General features: G+C 42.7%; 1 protein-coding gene across 1 annotated transcript in view; it reads left to right on the forward strand.

Moving 5' to 3' along the window:
* The first annotated feature begins 1,490 nt into the window (after positions 1 to 1,490).
* LOC126867117 (uncharacterized) overlaps positions 1,491 to 22,784 on the forward strand; it is a 33,169-nt gene continuing 11,875 nt past the window's right edge. Inside the window, exon 1 of the mRNA XM_050621297.1 lies at positions 1,491 to 3,174. Coding sequence (XP_050477254.1) covers positions 3,088 to 3,174 — 87 coding nt within the window. The 5' untranslated portion in view covers positions 1,491 to 3,087. The remainder of the gene's footprint in view (positions 3,175 to 22,784) is intronic.

A 22,784-nucleotide genomic window follows, 5' to 3' on the forward strand; every position in this document is an offset into this window, starting at 1 on the left:
TTTGATCGGTGTTGAATACAATGAACACGGTCCTGCACCCCTGCTATACTGTTACTGTATTCTTTTCAAGTTTGTTAATCAAGCATCAGTGCCGGTTATTATCGTGCCGCGTAATCTACGGATACCTCGGTCCATTATATGTATATAGGTGCAACGGTCTGATATAAAACGATAATTGCAGTTATGCAGCGTAGGCTGCAACGTTAACGCACGATGCAGTTAGAGGAATCGGGATTGCCGGTTGAAAATGCGAGATAAGAAATTTAAGAGCGTCGTTGCGTTTAATACGACGAGGTCGAGAGCATATTTGTGAGAAAATTACAAGATCGTCCTGTAATTGAAAGATCGTCTCAGTGGCTTGACAAAATTTCACGAGCAAATCGTAATATCGACAGATAAGAACGTTTCGATGATTAATGGTTTCGCAACTAAGGAATTTGTCATTAGTTGATATTGACAAAATCCGCATTTCCTTAGTTGTCAACCCAAAGAGTCCCATATTTTCATGAACTTTGCCAAATGGATGATAAATTGCTTCCTAAACGGGTATTCCTCTCGTCTGGCAAATGCTCGACGAGTATACTCGACGTATTACGAATCTTTGCATATCTTCCTACGTCTTTATCTATTTCACGTACATTTTAATGGTTTCGCAAACAAGGAGTACGTATTAGTCGACATTGACAAAAACTCTCACTCATTTATTTGCCACCCTGAGCGACGCACCGACTTATTTGCCATACCAAAAAATTCCATATTTTCATGAACCCAAAAAATTCGTATTTTCATTAAGTTTGCCAAATGAATGATAAATTGCTTCCTAAACGGATATTCCTCTCGTCTGGCAAATGCTCGACGAGTATACTCGACGTATTACGAATCTTTGCGCATCTTCGTACGTCTTCACGTATTTTATGTACATTTTAAGCTCGTAGTATTGGTAATTTGTACTTTGCGACGAGTAAAATTTCGCTGAGAATTTTAGTACAATTATACGAAGGGTAAAACAAACTCGTGAGACGATCGTTGGAGCGCAAAAATCACGATAACGGTAACAGAATGGTAGAAATAAGACGAGCGCCACACCTACGTCGAAAAATGAGAAATTCCCTCGGAAAGCTCGTCGCTGGTCCGATGCTTCAGGCTGAAAGAAGACTGAACGCTGAGGGGATTTCGACGGCTGAAAGGCAGCGTCTCGTGCGCGCATCGAAATCACCTCGTCCGTACTACGCCTGATCGCGTATCGAAATCTCCGCGCGAGCGTTAAACGCGAGTCGCGGACGTCGGGACGCCATTTTCTCATTACAGGAGCAGCGTCGAGGTAAACGTAATCGCAGAGTCTGTGGGACTCTTTTCGCGAGCAATGGGTCGATTCCGATGGCGACGCAACGAAATCGGAACAAATTGGCGCGGCGACCGTGAGGCACGAACCCTGGCTGCCCGAAACACAACGAAGACCGAGAGGAATACAGAGAAGAAAAAGAAACGAAAATTTACGTTTCGCTTGGGAAGAGAAAAAAGGAAAGAAATCTGCCTTTTGCTTAACCCAGCGCCACTGCGATCCTCGAATCTTTATATTTCCATCTTACAGTTCATTTCGGCAAACGAAAGGATCCGTGCGACGTTTTAAGAAAATGTTCGACACGAAATAACCGAAGCGAGAAATCAGACGTACCGGTGAGACTCGCTTCGTGTTTCGTGCAGACTGAAGAGAGGTTTTAACGTTGGAAAAATATAATTGGGTGTGGAGTGTGACGTGAAAGAACGCGGTGGAATCAAGAAGAACGAAGAAATCCAGCTTTTGCCTAAGAAGAGGAGTAAGAAGAAGAAGAGAGAGGCAGGGAAAGAAGCGAAACAGCGACGAAAATTAAAGGAAGAAAAGTAGCGTCCGGCTCGGTTCCCACGAGGTGGTGGACCCGCCAAAAAGTAAGGTAGCGTGAAGCGTTGCCTAGCCGACAAAGCTAACTCGCTCGACTTTAAGAAGAAGTCGGATGAACGGCGTACAGTGCCTGTTAGCCGAACGGGAAGGATGAAGATGAAGAACGGCGGTGCGTGAAGATCTCCTGCTGTCAGTCGGTGGTCAACCGTCTCGGAGGAAGGACGTGTGGTGCCGCGTGCCTTCTGCCTCGTCTCGATCCTCTCTCGTCGAACTACGATATACGTTTTCTTCGAAATCTATCGTTCAACGATTTGCCTACGTTCGCTAAAACACTCGCTCCTTATAAATTAGAAAAAAGAGAGACGAGCAAAAGGAACATCGGTTAAACGATCGCGAATGAATTTGTCGTTGAAAACATCGAACCGATCGCGGTGCTTGGATAAACCGCGTGATCGAAATTTAGAGTTTCTTTATTTCTTGGTAAAGACGTTGGATTAGCGGTTGATCGTCGGACATAGGGAGGAGTTTATCGTGCGAGAAGTCATAGGGAAAGTGATCAGAGGCAATCGTAAGCGATCGAAAACGATCGATGTTAATTGCAAACGATTCTGGTGATCGGTATCGAAGCTGAGATTCTGCGTTTCAAACGGAGTGAAAAATGGGACCAGCGTGGTTCGAAAGCATTTAAAACAGGTCTGAAAAATGAACTGGTTTTTTATGGGTCGACCCATTAAAAGGTAGACAGAGCGAGAGAAGAAAAAATACGTTGGTCGCGTATGAATATATCGGCAACTGTGCTTAACGGGACTGTTGAGGACTGTGAAAGAAAAAAAAAAATTGTGCTACAACCGTGACCTTGAATACCACGGGCATCGCGAACATATCGTTGGCCTATGCGTGTCTACGCGCGCGAATCTCCAGCTCGAGCGGAGGCGTATAACACTCGCGTTTCCCTCGAATAAATTTCCGCCTCTGTTTTCTCTAACAATCGGTAGTAATCGTTCACGGACGACTGCAGAAGAAAAGGAACTGTGTCCAACAATGAACGCGTCTGGAAACGTTTAAGACGACGACGACGACGACGACGACGACGACGACGACGACGGCGGCGACGACGCGATCCCATTGTCCGTGGAAGTTGGACGTGAGTGGAAAAAGAGCAGCAAGAAACTGGTGCTGGAAGAGAAACGAAGAGGAATCAATGAAAGATGGCTTCTATGTGTGGCAGCAGCAGCAAAAGTTACCCGGCGATTAACACCGGCAGCTACTACAGACCAGCAGCTTATCCTTATCAGGTGAGTGATACCGGCGTTGTGCCGCCAAGTGGATCGAGTGGGAAATGGGAAAAAGGAGGACGCAAAATGGGAAAGATCGAGTCGTGTAAAAATGCAAGTATTTGCGCGAAATCGGAGGCCAGGATTGAATATAAAATAAAGGCGAAATGTTTACGTAAAGTATAATACTAGTAGTTAGCTTCTGTGGGAGTATTTAGGATCGAAAGAATCTGTGGGGAATTAAATATTATACGAAGCAGAGGAGATCGAAATTTGCGCGTATCACAACGTCGTATTAAAACGGTAAACCAAGGCAATGCTTTTGGATTTGGCCATTTCTGGTTTATAAATACTTCTATAAATATTTTGATTCGAGTATTTTTGTCTCTCACGGAAAATATCATCTGTCATCGTAGTATCATTTAGGTAGTTTCACACTTACAATTGGTTAAGTAACGGTGACTGTCTCGGCGATCCATACAGTGAAGTTTATTTTTCTTCTGGTAGTTTGCATCTGGTACGTCGGATGAGACACGAGTGGAATTAAGCTACGAAAATTTGAAAGCGAATTGCGATCGAATTCAAAATTGTCACAAGTGAAATGGTTAAAAAGCTGTGTAAAAAGAAGGGAAAATTCTAAATGTAAATGATCCGAGAGCAGACAAATTTACAAAACGAAGGGAAACATTGACGAATTAAAGACTGCGAAGTATCGACAGACTAATTTCAAGTTGGACGTACGAAGTATCCGTTAAAAATTTCGAGATCTATTTATAAAAATAACGTAGTAAGAAATCCGAAGTTGGAGAAATAGAAGAGATCGAATGTAATTCTTCTCTATGAGAAACATACGAAAAAATCATGACATCGGTTAGACCCGTCTCCGGATATTCGGATGCTTACACTTCAACTCCGTTATGATCCGTACCGGAAATCATTCTGACGTGCATCGCGGCGAACGCATTAAGTTTACGAAGGAGGAGTGTGACTGCATTTATTAAAAGAAAACCCGTTTCACAGGCAGCGTGCGCAGCACAAGTAAAATTCGATGAATAATGCAATACATAATCGATTGTTCAGACATTTTAGACCATTAGTTTTTGAGCAGTTATGAAGGGAAAATCCAAACGTTTAAATATGATGGTCGTATACTAACTTGTACCAGGAATTTGGAATCGCAGTGTACACGGATAAATCAATTTATTAGAAGCTAATATACGTATCGTGTTCGTTCCGTAATGCGCATTACGTAAACACGTACATAAAAATACTAATCGTTATAAATATTCCGCGAACAACGCGATAATAAAAATGGAAATGCTATTGAAAAACGTAATTCATAAAGGAACAACAGAAAAATATTTTGTCGAATATCGACAATCATCGTCGCTTCACTAGTGGTACGTAACTCGATGATACGTAACTACCATCGTCCGTGTTTGCTGTTAATGCGAAAAAGTTTCTTCCCTTTGACGTTATCAGAGATAGGAAACGAACCGATACATTTGAAATGCTTCGGTTTATTCCTCTTCGTAAACCGTAAGAACACGAGCGCTGTTGGCGTCAATCTTTAAGCGACAGTGTACGAAACAGACACGAATACCGATTGACACTAAAAGTGACGAATAACGGAGCAAAAACAGTTCTCGCTCGAGTTCCATGGAACTCGTTAAAGATTTCTCGATGCCTGTTCCGTTCCACCGTTTCCCGTTATTAGCCGACGAAGCGAACAAAAACTGTCTGCGACGAAGGGGAGCATCGAAAGTGAGAAAAAGGAAGGAAACCTTCTCGAAAGATAAGATAGGAGCCGATAACGGACCTAACGAGAAGGAATGCTTTCAGTGTCAATCGCACGCCTCGAGAAACGTGCATGAGGAAAAAAAAGAAGAAAAAAGAAAACAAAGAACAATGTGTAACTACACGCTGCGCTGTGAATTTTTGACGTGTAAAATCTGAAAATAAGGGCGGTATTTGTGTGCGATAATTACGGTTGAAATTGTTACTAAATTACACTGTAATTTCCGTGGAAACGCGTAGCAGGTACCGCCGCTTCCAACGCAGCGAACATAATTATTTCTCGGAGTATTGAAAACGTTGCGCGTGTAAAGTGCGAATTTCATTGTTTTTGAGGAACGTTACTTGCAAGCTTTAAGCGCTGTGACACCATTGTCGTTCCGTTGCACGTCGATTTTAATTTGGAAATTACGAGGAGGAAACGTGGCGGATCCATTTCTGTTCGTCTTTATTAGCTACATTTCCGCGGTACCACATTTCTTTTTGCATTCCTTGGCTTTCACGCAGCTTCATCACGTGCGAATCGTTTGTCCAAATATTTTGAAATTGGCTCGCACGCGGCTTCGCTTTCAGATGTACTCTTTGCCTTCGTTGGGACGATTATTCGTCTTCCTCGTTGGTAATTTTCATTCGAAGTAAGAAGCGTCGAAATCGATAGCGTTTAACCGAAAATATCTCAAAGCCATTTTCATTCGCTGCTTTAAGACGCCAATTATTTTTATCGGAATAATTAATCGTCTTCTTTAGTCGTAATTTTCATTTCAAGTAAGAAGCGTCCAGGCCAATAGCGTTTAACCAAAAAAATGTCAAAGTCGTCATTTTCATTCGGTGTTTTAAGCCAGGAATTATTGTAATTGAAATGATTATTCGTCTTCTTTATTCGTGATTTTCATTTTAAAGTAAAAGGTGTCCAAGTCAATGGCATTTAACCAAAAAAAAAAAAAAATCTGAAAATCATTTTCACTCGTTGCTTTAAACCGCCAATTACTTTTATTGGAATAATTAATCGTCCTCTTTATTCGTAATTTCCATTTTAAATAAAGATTGTCCAAGTCTTGACAACATTTAACCGAAAAGATCCGAAAATCACTTTCATTCGCCGCTTTAAACCACCAATTACTTTTATTGGATTAATTAATCGTCTTCTTTATTCGTAATCTTCGTTTTAAATAAAACGTGTCCAAGTCGATGTAACATTTAGCCGAAAGGATCTGCAAATCATTTTTTCATTCGGTGCTTTAAACCACACACACACACACACACACACCTTAAGAAACCTTAACAGCAGCGACATTGAAACCTCCACAAACATCAACCGGACGAAACCTTCGAGTCCTTGTCAAACAATTCTCGCGCGAACAGCCTTTTTATATTTTCAACGATCTCAGAAAATAATTACACGGTACACACGGTGGCTAAGGTCTGTTCTCAAAGGAAGTTATCCGTCCCCACGGAGGACGCGTCCAAATTATACAATCGAGCATTGTCCTGTTACGCGTTGCAGCCGCCTCCTGACTCGAAATTCCACCATCTTGGTGGTCCGACGAACAAGATCCGCGACGTTTCTTTCGATAGACGTAATTAAATGCGTCGCCGACTGTGGCATAAAACAATATGAAGCAGAGGGACCACACGTACGTACACCTCCGTTCATAAGTATGGGAAATCCGCACAAAACCGCGTATTTAAGATTTTTGATTTAATTTCATCTAATTTAATTTACGAAACGAATCGTTCGATCAACATTATAATTATTAAATACCTTCATCGTAAAAATACGATACCGTGCAACTGCACTTAGTGGAAGGAAATCTTAGTTAACGTCCGGTTAATCGAGCCCTTGCCGAATGGGAAAATCTAGCGAGCCAGCGAATTACGTAAGTCTCTTCGTCTTCCAACCAGTTCAGACGAGTGAAATTTGGAAAATTTCAAACATGGTGGTCGAGTTAACAACGAAACGAAATCGCTTGCTTTTTAATCTGTTTGCCACGAAGTTTAGTTTCGGAAATCCATCGCGGTGTGCGTAGCTAAAATCAAACACTGACGTGTATGCACGTCGAACGCGGTTAACTGGTTAAAGAAATTTGACTTGATAATAATTGCAATAGTACTAAATAGTAGGACGAATACTCTATCTTTAGACATCTCTACTTGTAGTTTGTATCGTTATGTGAATTCTGTGCATTTTTACGTTTTCGATTTTCCCACAATTACGTAACAATTGAAAATATATCCTTTATAATTGTATCTCGTAAATTACATTGCGTGAAATTAATGCGAAATATATTCTACGAAAAAAAAATATTTTCCATAGATATGCTAACACTTATGAACGAAGGTGTAGCCGAGAGCCGTCTGTCTGAGTCGTGGAAACCTTGGCCTTGTCTTGCATGAAAGCGTTACATAAGTTTGCCTCGCTTGGCATCGCGAGAAGATGACGATGATCCTCGGCTTTCTTCTTTCCTTTTCTCCTCGACTGTCTCGACACGCCTTTCCTTGCCACTTCCATACCTTCTTCTATCCTCGGTCGAGCATACGCCTCTCTCGCGTGCAACTCTATGCCAGCATCTAAAATATGAATGCATTCAGAGTTAGAAGGACGCCGGAGAGAAGAGACACTGTTGTACTGTTCGCTGCAAGATGCGCATTTCTCGTCCATGATTCTTGGATATTTGCGTTTGATCTTCTTACGTGCAAACCATGAATATTTATGCATTTATGCAAAAATTTGAAGGTACAAAAACGCATCGACTGCATCGGAATGCAGCAGTAACAAAAGTATGATACCTACTCGTAACATTGAACATTTGACCATCCTTCGTACGACAAACATCCTATGATATTAATCCTATGATAAAGTCATTATTAATGGAACAAAATTGCAGGAAATCTCACGACAAGATCAACGCGTTTAGTTCTAAGAGAACCGATTAAACGTCATTTTATCAAATCGTCCAGAAAATATGTATTTTCATTATTTAAAAAAGATCGATCTTCAATCCTTTGTATACTCCAAATTAACGAATCTCGTCCTAAATTCTACATAAGACATCATTTAACGTGCCCGATAAGTATTTTACATACTTGAAAAATAAGCGAAACAATTTTGTAAAATATTCTTCTAATATTTCCTATCTCGTACGTTTGTTTTTCGATATACCTATCTCAATTATGTGTCCAAATTCTCTGTCGAGCACGTGAAATACTTTGCGCGTCCATTAACTCGCGCTTAATCGCTCGTATCGTCTGTCCACGTTGGTTTTATCGACTCCAAATATCGTTGCTCGGTTCACCAAACATTCCTAATCGTACGACACAGATTGCTCGTGCCCCGTTAGTACCGTTGTTGAATCGCCGACAAACGACAAACATCGCGATTAGCGCGCATTTATTCGCGGCTAAACCGCGAAACAACCGATAAAGTTCTCCACGCTGTCAATCGTTTTCTACCTGTGAAACGAACGCGACACGAACCGAATGCGAATTAACGCGCGACATTCGCAGGAAGGAACAGCCGCCGAGATAAAATTGCCGATTCTCTGCTAATTTTTTCACGTTAATTTGAATGCATACGTTATCCCATCGGTTGTCCGCTTACCTGCGCGGTGTTCCGTTAAAATCACAGGTTGCAAACAAGTGGACGTCGTGCAATTAAAATCGTGCAACGCAATTACGGCTTTTCCACGCATCAAGATAAAGCATATACCACTTCTGCGTGTCATTCCGGTCAAAGACACGCGTGCTTGGCACTGCTATGTCCATTGACCCTGCAGCAACAGATACACCATTGTTTCAGAGTTCGATGCATTCCTACTTTTCCTTTTCAAGTCCAGCGTAACAGCGTAAACGTCGAGAAGGTGTTCGTTTTCGTTTCCTACGGAATGCATCGCAGTTCTGTTCAACGTCTCGTAAAGTTACGATCTGAACCTTCCGCGAAACCAAATCGACCAACCCCCGTTTTTCATCAATTTCTCCGTCTTATATCGCAAGCACAACGATCGCTACTTGGATTCTCGATATACGAATTATACGCAATATACGATATATATGCGTAAACGATGTCTTAAATCCGAAAGTAGAGTCTAGATAAATTTCTAGTCGTTCGAACGTGAAACCTGTAGCGTTCTTTGTCCTCGAACAAACGCAATTTATTTGTTGGAGTTGCCTGGTTGTCGTTGCGAGCTCCTCAAATCCGAACAACCACTACGGTGTATGTTGGCGCACTAGGGCTGACTCATCTCGTATCGATTCACGCGACAATGTCAGCAACCTCGACCGGCAGACTACGATTGTCCTTAAGCTATCATACTCTGACAGCTTAAGTAATTACAGGCTACGTGGTGCCGCGTACGATTCCACGACCAACGATTTACGAATCGAGGATAGAAGGCGAAAAGGGCTCGGCTATGATTTACCGATATAACCGATATACGCGCGGCGGCTGGTCGTAGGGCGATAAGCGTGTTCCTTGCTAATAATTTACAAACGAACCGGCGGTCAAGGGAATTCGCGATCGTACAAAAGGTTGGCGCGTCGAAGAACGCGCGAAGGGAGGCAGCTCCGGTCCTTTTGTCGACGCCGGGAGGCCGTAGGAACGCGAGCGCCAGACAAATCGCTATCAGCCGCGGCAATGCAACGAGAATAATGACTATAATCCTCGGGCTGATTTTTCATCTTTGTCAACCGTCGCGTTATACAATGTAAACGCGGCGGGAAATTGTTCCCGAAAGACACGGCGAGCAAGCGCATCAATAACCATCCTGCGAACGCAACGTATACACGGTGTTTCGGAAAGTTAGATTAAGTTGGTTGTATTTAAAATTGTTGGATAGTGCAGATACATCTTTGCGAATTGTCTGATTGATAATTATTACCGTAGCAATTAAGTTTGTTGCTGTATCGCGTGCTTGCTCGTATTTCAGGCTACTGCGAACAGGATTGTATTAGTTATTATTGTAGCAATATGTGCGCACATAAACGCTGCGACATACTAACGTGATATCCGTTACGGTTCGACCGACGTCAATTTTCTTACTTTTATAATCTCTCGCACAAAGTGCAATATGATTCTTACTTGCTCGGCGTTCCTAATGTCTAATAACTCGAGGATAATTCTTTTCCCCTAATCTTGCTGATACTCGATGCACGCGAATACAACACGCTTTGATGTCTCTCCTTTCTTCCCGAATTACATAGTCGGCAGTCTTGATTTAAAAGTTAATTCATCGTGAATCTACAGCGTGATAAAATTCACCGTAACCGTAAAAATTCGCGAACCTATCTAAATACTACGAAACAGTTGATAATTATTATCGTCTTGAATCATAGTACATCTTTTAAGGTTTTTAAGGTAACAACCAGTGTCTTCTATTTGGCATCGATTTATCATCGTTTTCGGTAGAGTGCGATGAAATTCACTGTAACCACAAACCCGCTACATAGATCTAAATACTTGCGAGCATTATAAACGTAACTCGAGGCAGCATAACACTCGCAAGCGGTAGTATAAATATTATTTCGCCGTAGCGGTCTTTTAAAAACACTCTTGGAACGTCTGCCACGGGAGGATTCTCGAGGAAGGGAACGAAAGGTAACAAAGACGGTGATTAAAGCGATGATAACAATGCTGTCGTTCATCTTCTTCTCGGTCTCTCCCCGTGATTCTCGCGGTGGTTCGAAAACGTCGTTGTTGTTCTGCGCGCAATGCCCCAACCAGCTCCTCCTCCATTATCATCGTTGAACGTTTCCTTGATCGCCTCTTCGTGTCTGCGACGATTCCGGCGTGTTCCCCTGCTTTATTTTTCTCGGCTGCACGCTTCGGTAACCGAGCTCGAGTGACACTAAATCCTCGAAGTGGCACTGACCTAGCTGGCAGCCGGCTAGGACCAGCAAGAGGTGGACCGTTTCACGGCTCTCCGTCGTGGCTCTTGGGTACTGTTATTTCGCTGGCATACTTCGCTTCGAATACCAAACGAATTCAGCCGGTGGAAGATCCGACGAGCGAGAAAGGAGGGACAATGATGTATCGAGAATGCCATCTAAAAGGAAGGATAGATCGGTAGAGATCAGTCAAGGTTGAACGGTTCGGTTCAATGGCCGAATTCTTTCGATATTTTCCAGGAAAATGTTTACACCAGCAGTTTCTTACGCTGTATAAAGTATTTGTAATATCTTGTATGGAGTGTACGCTGTATAAAGTATTCGTACTACTTTATACACGGTGTTGGTATTTTTTTTCTCGCAGAGAAATAGGATTGGCATATTCCAAGAGTGTTGAGGTAATGCTGGTAATTAGTTAACGCTGATTCTATGTAACACTGACTGAAACGGATCGATCGTCAAGAACGGTCAAGGTCTTTTTCTTGCAAAATTTATTAGAGCGATTAAAATGAGGTAAATTCCATGGACTAACGTAATGTAAATACGACTTGGATAGACGCGGACATTCTGGCGAATGAAAGTATTCACAGATGTATTTAGAATACGATGTGTAAAGTTCGGGTGGTTGATAAGAGCCAAATTACTGGATATTACAATTGTAGAAAGACTGGAGCGAAACGAGGTAGAGGGAGAGACGATTCGTTGCATCAAATAACGTATTCCCGATAGAATTAACCGAAGCTACACCATTACTATCTCAACTAATCTCGACCAGCGTCCTCGTAAAACCTTAAGATTATACAATTATGTCAAGTGGAACAGCCGTTGCAGAAGGTTCTGCGACTCTTGGTAAACGTGAACGCATGAATCAGCGATTCGAATGTAACCGCATTGGCCACGAGCAAAGAGTTCATTAGAATTCGCTGACTTCATTTCTAGACACGTTCTAATCTTTCTTCTCGCGTGTTGCATTTGACGTGCGCTCATTACGTGGAAAGCCTCGTCCGCGTACGGATACGATCATCCGAGTGTTCGTCGAAACGTGAAAAAAAGAGATACGTTCGCGAGGAACACCTACGTCGCTACGTGGAAGGGTACGAGATGGGCGTTTGCCAATTTTCCACGCGAAACGCGCGTGAACAACCTCGACCACAGAAATTGGCATTGATCGTTACGCAGCTATGCGATCACGATCTTGATCTTCGCGCACACGCGATCCTCCATTCACGCACGAGCTTAGGCGAGGACTGCGCCTTCGTCCTGCGAGCCATTTACGCTCGATCGCTTATGCCGCTTATGATTTTATTCGATGAAGAAAATGATGGGAAATATATATAGATTAATTCGATTATTAAAATTACTTTGAGGCCGAGTTTTACTTATTAGTACGGATAATTATTACTATTATTATTAGGGAATTAATCGTTTAGCGAAGATATCAGAGATATATTTTATATAAAACTGCGCTTCGATACGTGAATGAGAGATTAGATTGGAATTGAAGATTTCAAGACAGCTGGATTTATGGAAAACGTAACTCGATGTAATTGCATTATCCGAATTAACTCGTTTATTTTCCACTTATCACCGACCATCCTATATTTATACGCAGATGCCTCGTGTAATTAAGAATCTTATATTAATTACAGTTCTCCTCTATAAAGCATAATGCGAGCCGTTTAATCTTAAGTATATGTACATTCGTTTCTATTTAGATAAACATCCATTTCTTTTTCCCTCTCCAAACGAGAATTATCGTTTCTCTGAAATGAAACAACTTGCCTAACATCGGTAAATTATCATTGCTCGCTCCGACGGAAACTAAAACCATCAGTGTCCGTTAATTAGGCAAAGAAACGGAAGAAAAGAGTCAATTTCGAGCGAACAAATTCAAACGATATTTAAATTGCGTTAACTATCCTCGATTAGCCGCCTTTACGTCTTGGTCGATATCTCCGATAATATTGTGTCGGAGACTGGTTAAGCCAGGATATAATTAGATCTGTTCGTTAGGGAGCCGGTAGAAGGATGAAAAAAAGGACTACGAAGGCAGCCAGTGACCTTCCTTTTTGTCTAGCCGTGATCACCATAATGATGGACAGTTAGGTTCAACGGACCCAATTTACGAGGCCCTGACTTGTGGTCTACGTACAGCGATCCATCATAGTATTTAAGTATTCGGCATAATGGTTTCACGAATGTGTGACGCGTTACACGAAACTTTTTGTAACTCATTAATGCCGTAATGAGACGAGATTATCGTGATTAGCGTGATCGGCGGACACTGAAAGCAATCTGAAAATGCGTATAGGAGCTAGAAGACTGCAAACAATATAATAGCGCGTCGATAATATCAGCAATTTTTCAACGATGCCAACGTGAACAACAATTATATCCGGAGGATGAAGAACTAATCGATGGCGTAGATTTACACGTGCACGCATACACGCGAAAGAATCCTAGATAATCGAAGGTCCATCGAAGACGACTCATCGCTGTAATATAATTACAGAGCCAACCGTGATCCATGGATCGTCGGAATCTCGGCTCAATTTCTAATATCGTAGACGTAATTAAGTTTCATCGACGTACGCGGTGACCGTGAGTTAAACGTGACTTCGGAACTATCTCGTGACATTTAGATACAGTGACTGGTGAAAATACATATTTGAACGATTAACGTACAAATTCCTTGCGAACGCGTCGTCCGCGATCTTTTCGATAGTTGACGAAATAGAACCAATTCGTTGGACGTTTAACATTTTTCAAAAAAATAAATATTACGCTTGCCAGATGTAATTTGTATGAAATTTACGCGACGTAGTCGAATCTCTTTAATCACGTGTACAAAGGTATGCGATTGTCCGCATTCAGAAATACGTTCGATCGAAATAAGAAAACGTCGACGATACAAAGATAAGCCAAGATTCGATGCAGCGTCGCTCACTTCCTATCGAGATGACCGTACCGACGTCATCGTATTTCCAAAAGCCATAACATGAAATATAACCGTAGCATAAGATACGCGGTGTAGAAATTTCCGGGTGACCCGAGCCCCGGTTGGAAATCCTGAATCCGAGCAGCGAGGTCCTGAGAGACCCAGAAGGTCAACCCAACGTGATACATCACGATCTTGCGAGTCTCGGGTATCTTCCGGTTCGTGGTAAATCAAGAAGAGGCGTACCGCCGCGAGCTCCAGTACCGCCTTTCCGTTTTACTTAGAAGCAAACCAACTCGAACCAAAACTGTTACGAGCCTTTCCTTTCCTTCACGGTCCTGTCACGGTTAACGTGATTCCATTTTACATAGGGCAGTCTGTATTCCTTTTTGTTCGCGTTCTATTCAGACTCGAAGTGTCGAGGATCACGAAGCGATCCACGTGTTCGATGGTTCGGTTAAATACGTATTTCGTGGAAACGCTTATTACGTTGTTAGGTTTAGAAACCACTTAACGATCCGAGACACGTGAACATACTTTGAGATATTTTAATATGCCACTGTGATAATTCGCTGTGATGATTCGTGATTCGTATAGTTGTACGAGGATAGTACAGTTGCTTTTTAAATACGTATCGATCAGTTCGTTCTGGTTGTATATTGATATGGAAATCGAATCGAACCTGAAACAACAACAATTTTCGTTTCGAGAATTCCGCTGTTCTGGCACTTGTGACGCGTACGTCTCGCAAATAATCGAACTTTTTTCGTGAAACTGAAATATTTCTCTTCGATTCGATGCCCGCTTCTCTCGTTTCGAACAAGCAACCTATTCTCGTAGTTTAATGTCTCGTTTAGAAAATTGGAAAATTTCAAGTTACGACGATTAAATGACAGAAATTTCACGACCGGTTTAAGGTCATGAGAAATATCCATACGTTGAGCGATAGCTCAGTTAATATGGCCATTGGGTGGAGGCATTTATTATGTTGTTGTTACGTCAGAACCGAGTTAACGGTTCAAGATCTGTGAAAATAGCGGCCTCGTTGATTGACTCGCGAAGGATATCGTTCGAAAAGCTGCAATTTATGTTCCTCCTTGAATGAAACTGGCGAAACACTGTAATTTCACGAATACTCGTTTTTTTTTTTCTTTCTTTTTAAACGATCCTCCAGCCTGTACTGGGTGTTTCTAGCTTTCGATCGAGAACATCGAGCGATCTTCGCCATCGGGAAGTTAAGAAAATTCAACGAACGATGAAACGATCGTGTATCTTGTCTTAGGAATTCGAGAAATCATCAGATTTAACGCGAACGCTCGCACCTTGCGTCGTTCGCTTCGAATCGTTGATCGATGTCCTTAATTCTTCGAATATCTGAATCTTCCGAGACGACTCGTGTCGGACACACTCTAATTGCGAGGAAAGGTGTCGTCATACGTGACGCGTGCTCGCGTTAACGAGAAGATTTCAGTAATTACACCGAGAGAACGCTGTCGACAAAATGGAACACCGTGAGCTGAAACAGACACGCGTACAAACAGTTCACTTTCTTCCTCAATGAAATCAAGACTTACGACATTCTGCAAGGTGAAGCTGAATGCAGCGCGTATAAAAAGAAGCAGCGCGCGGGCTCTTTTTCACAAGCTGCTGCGAGCCGCAGCTGTTTGTTTCTCAAAACATCAGACTTATCGCGTTATTGCATTATTTATAATTCGTCTTCGTTGAGAAGGCGAGACCTTTGGAAAATCCTTCGTCGCATTAACGTCCAGTGTCCTACGTGATCCTCGATGGTAGCACGTACATGCAAATTCTCGATCGTTGCCAGCATTCGAGGATCACACGCGTACTTCCGGTCTCCTGTTTCGGTGAACCCGTATCCGGTCGGACGACCATTCTCGCCTCGCAACTACGAATAATTTCGAGTCGTCGAGATGTCGAGTCTTCCTCGAACAAGGACGTTGTTGTCGCAGTGCTTGACTCGGTTCGGTCGTCGCAGTGCGACGTACGCGGAAATTTTACAACAGCGTATTTACATGGAATTGAACGATCGTCGAATTCGGTATAGCTTTCCATGTCATTCTTATTTCATTAACGAGAATTTGACTTTCGATATATAAAATAGATCCATTTTTATCGAAGTTTAATTCGATAGGCGTGTCGTGTGTCACGGTCGGCCGTGATGAAACGTTGAAATAAAACGATGAATTTCGTCGTTATCGGAGAACAGCATATTCCACTTCAAATCGGAGCAATTAAATATAGAATTATGGATATATAAATTGAAGAGCGATCGTGAATAGAAAAACAAGAGTAGGCAATTTACTTAATCGTACGGTGGTAGTCGTCGGAGATAAGAAAAATATAATTCTCAAGGGTGTCTTCTTTGAGAATTCTTCGCGGATGTTATCTGCTACCCCGATCCGAGTTCTGTTCGTGGTCCAACAGGGACGATATACTCACTTGGGAACGTGACGTGTCTAGGGAATATGGGAAATTGTTGTTGGACACGTAGCGACAAACGGTTGCGGCGATTGAACACGCGCCAACGAGATCGTAATCTCTCATAAGCGAGAGATCCCTTTAAACGCCTTGCAACGTTCGTGATTTCGAATTTAGTGGGTATTTGTATGGTTGCCAGTAGATGATAAGGTTTAAATCGAAGCATAGAAACAACTTCCAACGAAATATATTTTCATTGCGATTGTTCTCGTTTATTTGTGATAAGAAAGAAACTCACTCGTAATATCGAAAAGAATAATTTTCACGACGATGCGGTATCGATCGTTCAAAATTCTGCTCGTTTGTGCTTTTTCGCTAGGAGATTGATACGAGATCTCTGTAACGTCGCTTCGTCGTATCGATTAATTAACGTTAGTTCAGATCCGAATAGCCAACTAATTTGTATTCTACGAATTTACTGTTTCTGCCATGAATCAAAAGTAGCGAGATACTCGATCGCATACTAACTGTTCTTTTAGTCATTCACGTTGATTTCATAATGAAGCCGTAACTATTTAATTCCAGACCGTGACTCGTGATCGTAATTCATTTATCTGCCGCCATAAAAGACTGCCCCGCTTGGCCAAAATTTCAATTTACTCCTAGACCGATACACACGCACGTACGTACGTTATAATATCAGCGAGCGAAAGCATAAAATCTTGGTCCAAGAAAGAGAATCTGCTATTTTTAACAGGTATTCGCTAACTCACCGAGTCTATATTTATCCAGGCAGCCTGTAATGGGGCTTGGAGCGAGTACTTTAGCAGAAAAATGCCAGGTCTCGATCGGTCTACTTTTTGCTGCCTCTTCTCTTTACTTTTCCTCTTTGTTGGGGATCAGCTCCGTTGCCGGATAAAGGGAGAACGTGCAGGTATACGTAGAAACGCGAAACCTTCGCCAACATAAACGCCACTTGGTGCACCGTCAAAAGACGCATAATACGTGTAATTTCACGTGGAATTTGTAATCGTGTTTAGTACACCGACCCACCGATGGGTCAAATGAAATTACTTTGATATCTTCCTTCTTCGATTAAAATACTTTTAGCGTACTTTCGACTTTCTTAAAATCGATTTTCATACTAATTTTATGTAATCACGGCCGTAATCACACGATTGCGTAAAGTTTCATCGACCAAACTCGAAGTCTTCGAACGTAAATATACTTACCATACCGCAATGGCAAATACATTGCAAATGGCCAACACGCAACGAAGATGATAACGCTCGTTATCCGAATCTCTTATTTTACAACGTGTAGCATACCTGCTGTAAAAGATATAGCCGAGAAAAAAGAGGACAGCCTTTTGGACATTGGATTTCGACTTTTATCGGTGGCAATCCTTTTCTGGAGCGTCGAACGATCGCAAGCTTCGGCACTGTGCATTCGTTACAACCTGTACATCCACCTGTAGAACGTACGTTCGCGTTTCTAAGGAGTCTCATTAAGCGAGACAAGGACGAGAGCTACGATTCCGACCTTGAGAGATCTTTGCACCCGCGGACGCATCTTCTCTCGTCGCGTTTCCTTCGTGCCGCCCCTTCGAAGGCCGCGAAATGACTCCGCCCAGGTCATGGTCCACGCACCTGCGTGCACATTGCACGAGTTGCACCTGCAACGATCCACCTCTTTTATCTTCTGCTCTCTCGTTTCTTTCTTCCCGCTTGTATATTCTACGCGTACTAAGTACACGCGCGATCCGACATAAGACAGCCTGAAAAATGACGGAACTTGTGATATCGTGCACAAATATTAATACGTCGACTAGGTACCTGATATCCGACAGCTGATTCGACCGTGATTAATTTCCACGCGCAAGAGTTGAAATTCTAATAATAGATATCGTCTCAGCCAGTGACCAGTTGGCTGTTCCCGACGAGTATACTCGTCGCGAAGAAACGGCGATGTTTCGTGTCACGACGAGCCTCGTCGGTGATAAGATTAAAAAATAAAACGATCGTCTCGTTGCAACTCGATTCTGTATTTTTAGCAGCCACGCATACTCCGCGTTACTTTCTGTCGTCGCTTATTTTTCCTGACACGTTTTAGCTACACGTTTTTCACAGCTTCCAAACAGCTCGCGACAGCTAACTGGTTAACGATCGTAATACGCGCGATCTGTACATCTGTACGCTTTTAAGGTTCTTCCGCGAATGCACAAACGGTCGCAGTCTAGTAAATATAAAATAATATTTAACACTCAGGCGATACCAGTGCCGTGTAACGCGACTGTTGATCAACGCGACTGATCAACACGGCTACTTTGAACTTAGCCAGAAAAATTTGCCCATTATTAATACCGTTACCGTTAAATGCTACTTCTATAGAGCCACGGGACCAAGTCCATTCGATTTATCGGCTTTCATCGGTTCCGTGATTTATGATGTTGGCGAAGCGATGACTTAAAGGTGCCGCGTTGATCCGACGATAAGCGGAATGATGTATGAGATCGTCTTTCGATTGGTTCATCTTCCCGATCCTCTGTATTTCACGCACAACCGTCTTAAGTGAAGCAATAACGATCAGGGATTCTCGTTTTGCTTCTCTGTTTCTTTGCGGCCAGAAATTGTGCGCGCATCCTTAGCTGGCCAAACAAAATTCTTCGATTCACCGGTAGTATTCAATGGCCGGTACGAGATGTCATTAATCATCTCGGGGATAAACGAACACAGGGACGTTGAAAAGCGACTGAAAAAGCTACAAAATTATTAGATCGTAGCGTGGTATGGTATAACGAGCGTGGTTTTCGAGATGGAAGGTATTCGTGGAAATATAACTTGTTTCAATTTGAACATTTCCGCGAATTTAATGCGTTTCAGAGTGCGAGAAACAGATGCCTTTTCCTCGATTATTCGCCGTAACGAAGAGAATTTTTCGTTCTTCCGAAACTGAACGCAGGGAAAACTTCGTCGATCGTCGATCGTTACGACAAATGAGAAAAATTGTTGGCTAATTGTTATCCGGATTTAATTTGTTATTACCCTGGTATTATCGACGAAATTTTATAAGTCCTGGATTCCCGACTTTGATAAATATTAATAAATAATCAGGCCCTGATATAATATCAAGAAATTTGATAGAAATAAAAGAAATAAAATTTCACGAGATGCTTTTAGAGATTACGAGTTATCCGACACGGCAGAAAATTCAGAAATTATACGAAGATGTTTATTACCTGATTTACTGCTATCGCTGGTCTAGGTAAAGTTATTAAAAGAGATATTTGTTATGCCACAATGTAATAATTGCGGAAATTCAGCCAGTTCCATCGTGCGTGGAAGGTTCTGGTTCGTGAGTGACGCCTCCAGTCTTAATTGAACGTGTACCGAGCTTCTGCAAAATTTATAGACAGAAACATGGCGTATACGGTGGGCGGGTGACTCGGTCTAACTTCCGGGGTACAGACTATTACGTTTTAGTCGTAGTAACGCACTTTCGCGGTAGCTCGGCTTTAATAGCCTTCTGAGGAATCGTCTAGCTGTTACCACGGTTTGTGATCCACATAGTTGGACATGCTCGGTAACGTGACTTAAGTAGAGGCTAATTTTTCTTACAGCTCGCGTGTTCGTGTATCGAGAAATATTTAACGAGAGAGTAACGAATGGCCGATGGAAAATCACCGGCGTTCCATTAAGAGAAGCGCCGATCTGCACCGACAAACGAGCAAACGCGATTTCAATCGACTCGCTCGATTCTCCTCTAAAAGGATAATTTCATTTCCGGCTAACGATCTACTTTTACGCCAGTGAATTCGAAGGAAATATTTGTAGATATTCATCGGTAACTCGTGGAAAATTCGTCAGTCTGTAATTTATTCGAGGCTTTCAGGAGCCAAACCGATCGCCTCCATTTTTCCACAATTTTTCAATTTCATCGTACACGACTACCGTAGTCGATCGCTGATCGATTTTCAAGAAACGCGCCTTGTAAGTTGATGATCTGTACACTTAAGTTGTAAGATAATTCGTTATTTATCTACGAATGGTCAGTTTCAAGATGAATTTGAAAAATAACGTTCGTACAGTTGATGGAAGAAGTGGATCAGTGGTTTCATAACAAGTTGGAAACCTGTTGATGAGAGAGCATTGATATCTTGTTATACTTAGAGGGTAAGCGGATACGAATAGATGAAGATCTTGAAACTACCGAGACACCTGTTGCACGCGGTGAATGAAATTCGACGTTCGTTAAGCATTTAACGTCGAGCGAAGCTCGAAGAAGGCGCAAAGCCCCTGAAGGCGACGACGTATTTCTTTGTAACAAGGCAAACATTCAGGTTTCTCTTTGCGGAGGCCTTTTCAGGGCTACGCCAAACGAACATCGATACTGTCGACGATAATGGTGATTCTAACGGCGGGCTCGCTCTCTGCCTTGTGCGAGTCGCCGACAAACCCTCGTCCTTCGACGGAAATTGCATAGCTCTCTCTGGACGGCTCTTTTGTCGCTGCAACAGCTAACGACCTACACACCGGTCAATTGGCTCTGTGAGAAAATTCTCCGAATGCTTAATTTAGAACATCGATCCTCTTCGCCCCTAGAAGTGCGTTTCGTATCGATTAAAAGCAGGATGAATATTGATGTAATTAACGAATAAAAGTAGACTGAACGCGTAATTGTTTCTCTAATTAGCTCTTCTTTCTTTCTTTCTTTCTTTTCTTTAATTGGCTGTCGTAGATTCTGAATTCGAGTCGGTTTAGTCGTAAGTCTGCGAAAATGTTTGTTTAATCGCGTTTGGATAAGAATAGGAAAACAATTGCGAGAGAAGCGCGCAAGAATTCTTTGAACTTTGCGGCTACGAATTCCTAATAGAATCCTATCGTCGTAAGCAAATACTCTCGGGGATAGCGAAATAAGTCTAACAAAAGAAGTCCCTCGACCACGTCGAACATCTTGGAGAAGAAAAAACATAGACGAACAGGCCTCGGACAGAAGGCCATTGGTCGAAACAGAATGTTTTTATCAAGACGCTAATGAACCGTACAAGAAGACAAAACATGCCAGTTTCGTTACGAGCAATAAGTGAAATTTCCATGAAGCAATCAACGTGCCGATTACCTATTCTTCATCTGTACCTGCGGCGTTTCTATGCAAACGCGATGAAAATACCGTCGTAAGGTTCCCAAGCAGGCTGACCCAATTCGTCGATCACTATCATCTGGAGCATAGCGACGAGCTGACTCATTGTCAACGAGCATCGAATAAATCAGCATCGTCGATCGATTGCGCGGTTTGCTCTGCCATTTAATTCGACGATCGTCTTAAAGACGGTGCGGATTCGATAATTTCCGATCAAAGGCTCGATCAGAACAGGTCGAAACGGTCGAAAAAGATGCCGAGAAAAGGAAATACGCTGATTATGAATTAAACGCGAATAAATTTACGAGATAAACATCCCACGCTCTGTATGCTAAATCGGATCTCACGTGGTCGAAATAAAGAATTTTCGTCCGCTGAATTTTTCTCATTTCTCTCCTGTTCTGCGATGCTAATGAAAAAAGATAGCCGGCGATAAATCAAGCAACGCGGTAAAGAATGGACCTTTACGAACCCGCAGCCCTGCCGCAACGGTTCCTCCGCGTCTTTCCCGCTAACTCTTTGTCTTGCGAACGCACCGTGCGTCGTTTAACACATAATAGGAGCTTTGTTGTTATTTCAAACGTACCACCGTGAAACAACGTGTTATTAGGAATGACGCTATTTTGTGCGTGCAGAGTTCAAAACAACGCTCGCACGCCTGATCGTCGAAACACTCCAAGTTAGCAAAGTGCAAAGCTTGCATCTTTGGATTTGCATAAAAGTCGACGGTCTACCGATCGGTGTTTGCCGTTTAAGCCTCATCCGCCCCTCGTTTTCGCGACCAATATGTCCGCGAAATTGACACGATGGTAAAGCGAAACATCAACGAGACGAAAAGGTAAATAATTAATTTCTCTCTTTGTCGTTCACACGCGTTCGAACCAATTTTCCCTCGGAGCTGTCGGATTTCATTCGCGCGTCGGGGTCAACGCGTTTCGGAGAAATTGTTCCACGAATGGCCGAATATCGTGATCTTTTACCGGAAAAGCGTGGCAAATTGCGTGAACTGTGCGTCGACAAGACGAGGAAATATTTCGTCCTCGTCGAAATCGTAAGAACAGATCGCGAGAGCAGATCGTCCGCTAAAGCGGAAAATTCTCGTCGCTTCGCGTGCGAAAGCAGAGCATCGCAGAGCTTGTGCATCGCGATTCTCTCCAAACTTGTGCCTCGAAGCGTGGCTTCGTATACGTGACCATCTTGATGACTCGCGCGGCGTTAACACGCGTGCAGTTAGCGCGGTCGTTGTTCCGAAAAAAGAGCAGACAGAATGGTTGCACGATACTTCCCACCGAATCACCACATCGGATGAACCCTTAACGGTGCATCCAGCAACGCGGCATTCCCCCGCCTCGGGATTTTCAATTCGACTCGCCGAACAAACCGGCAATCTAATCGTACACGCGACGCCTGGCATTCGATCCTGTGCTCGATACGCGATTTT

The sequence above is a fragment of the Bombus huntii genome, chromosome 6, assembly GCF_024542735.1.
Source record: "Bombus huntii isolate Logan2020A chromosome 6, iyBomHunt1.1, whole genome shotgun sequence".
Taxonomy (NCBI): Eukaryota; Metazoa; Arthropoda; class Insecta; order Hymenoptera; family Apidae; genus Bombus; species Bombus huntii.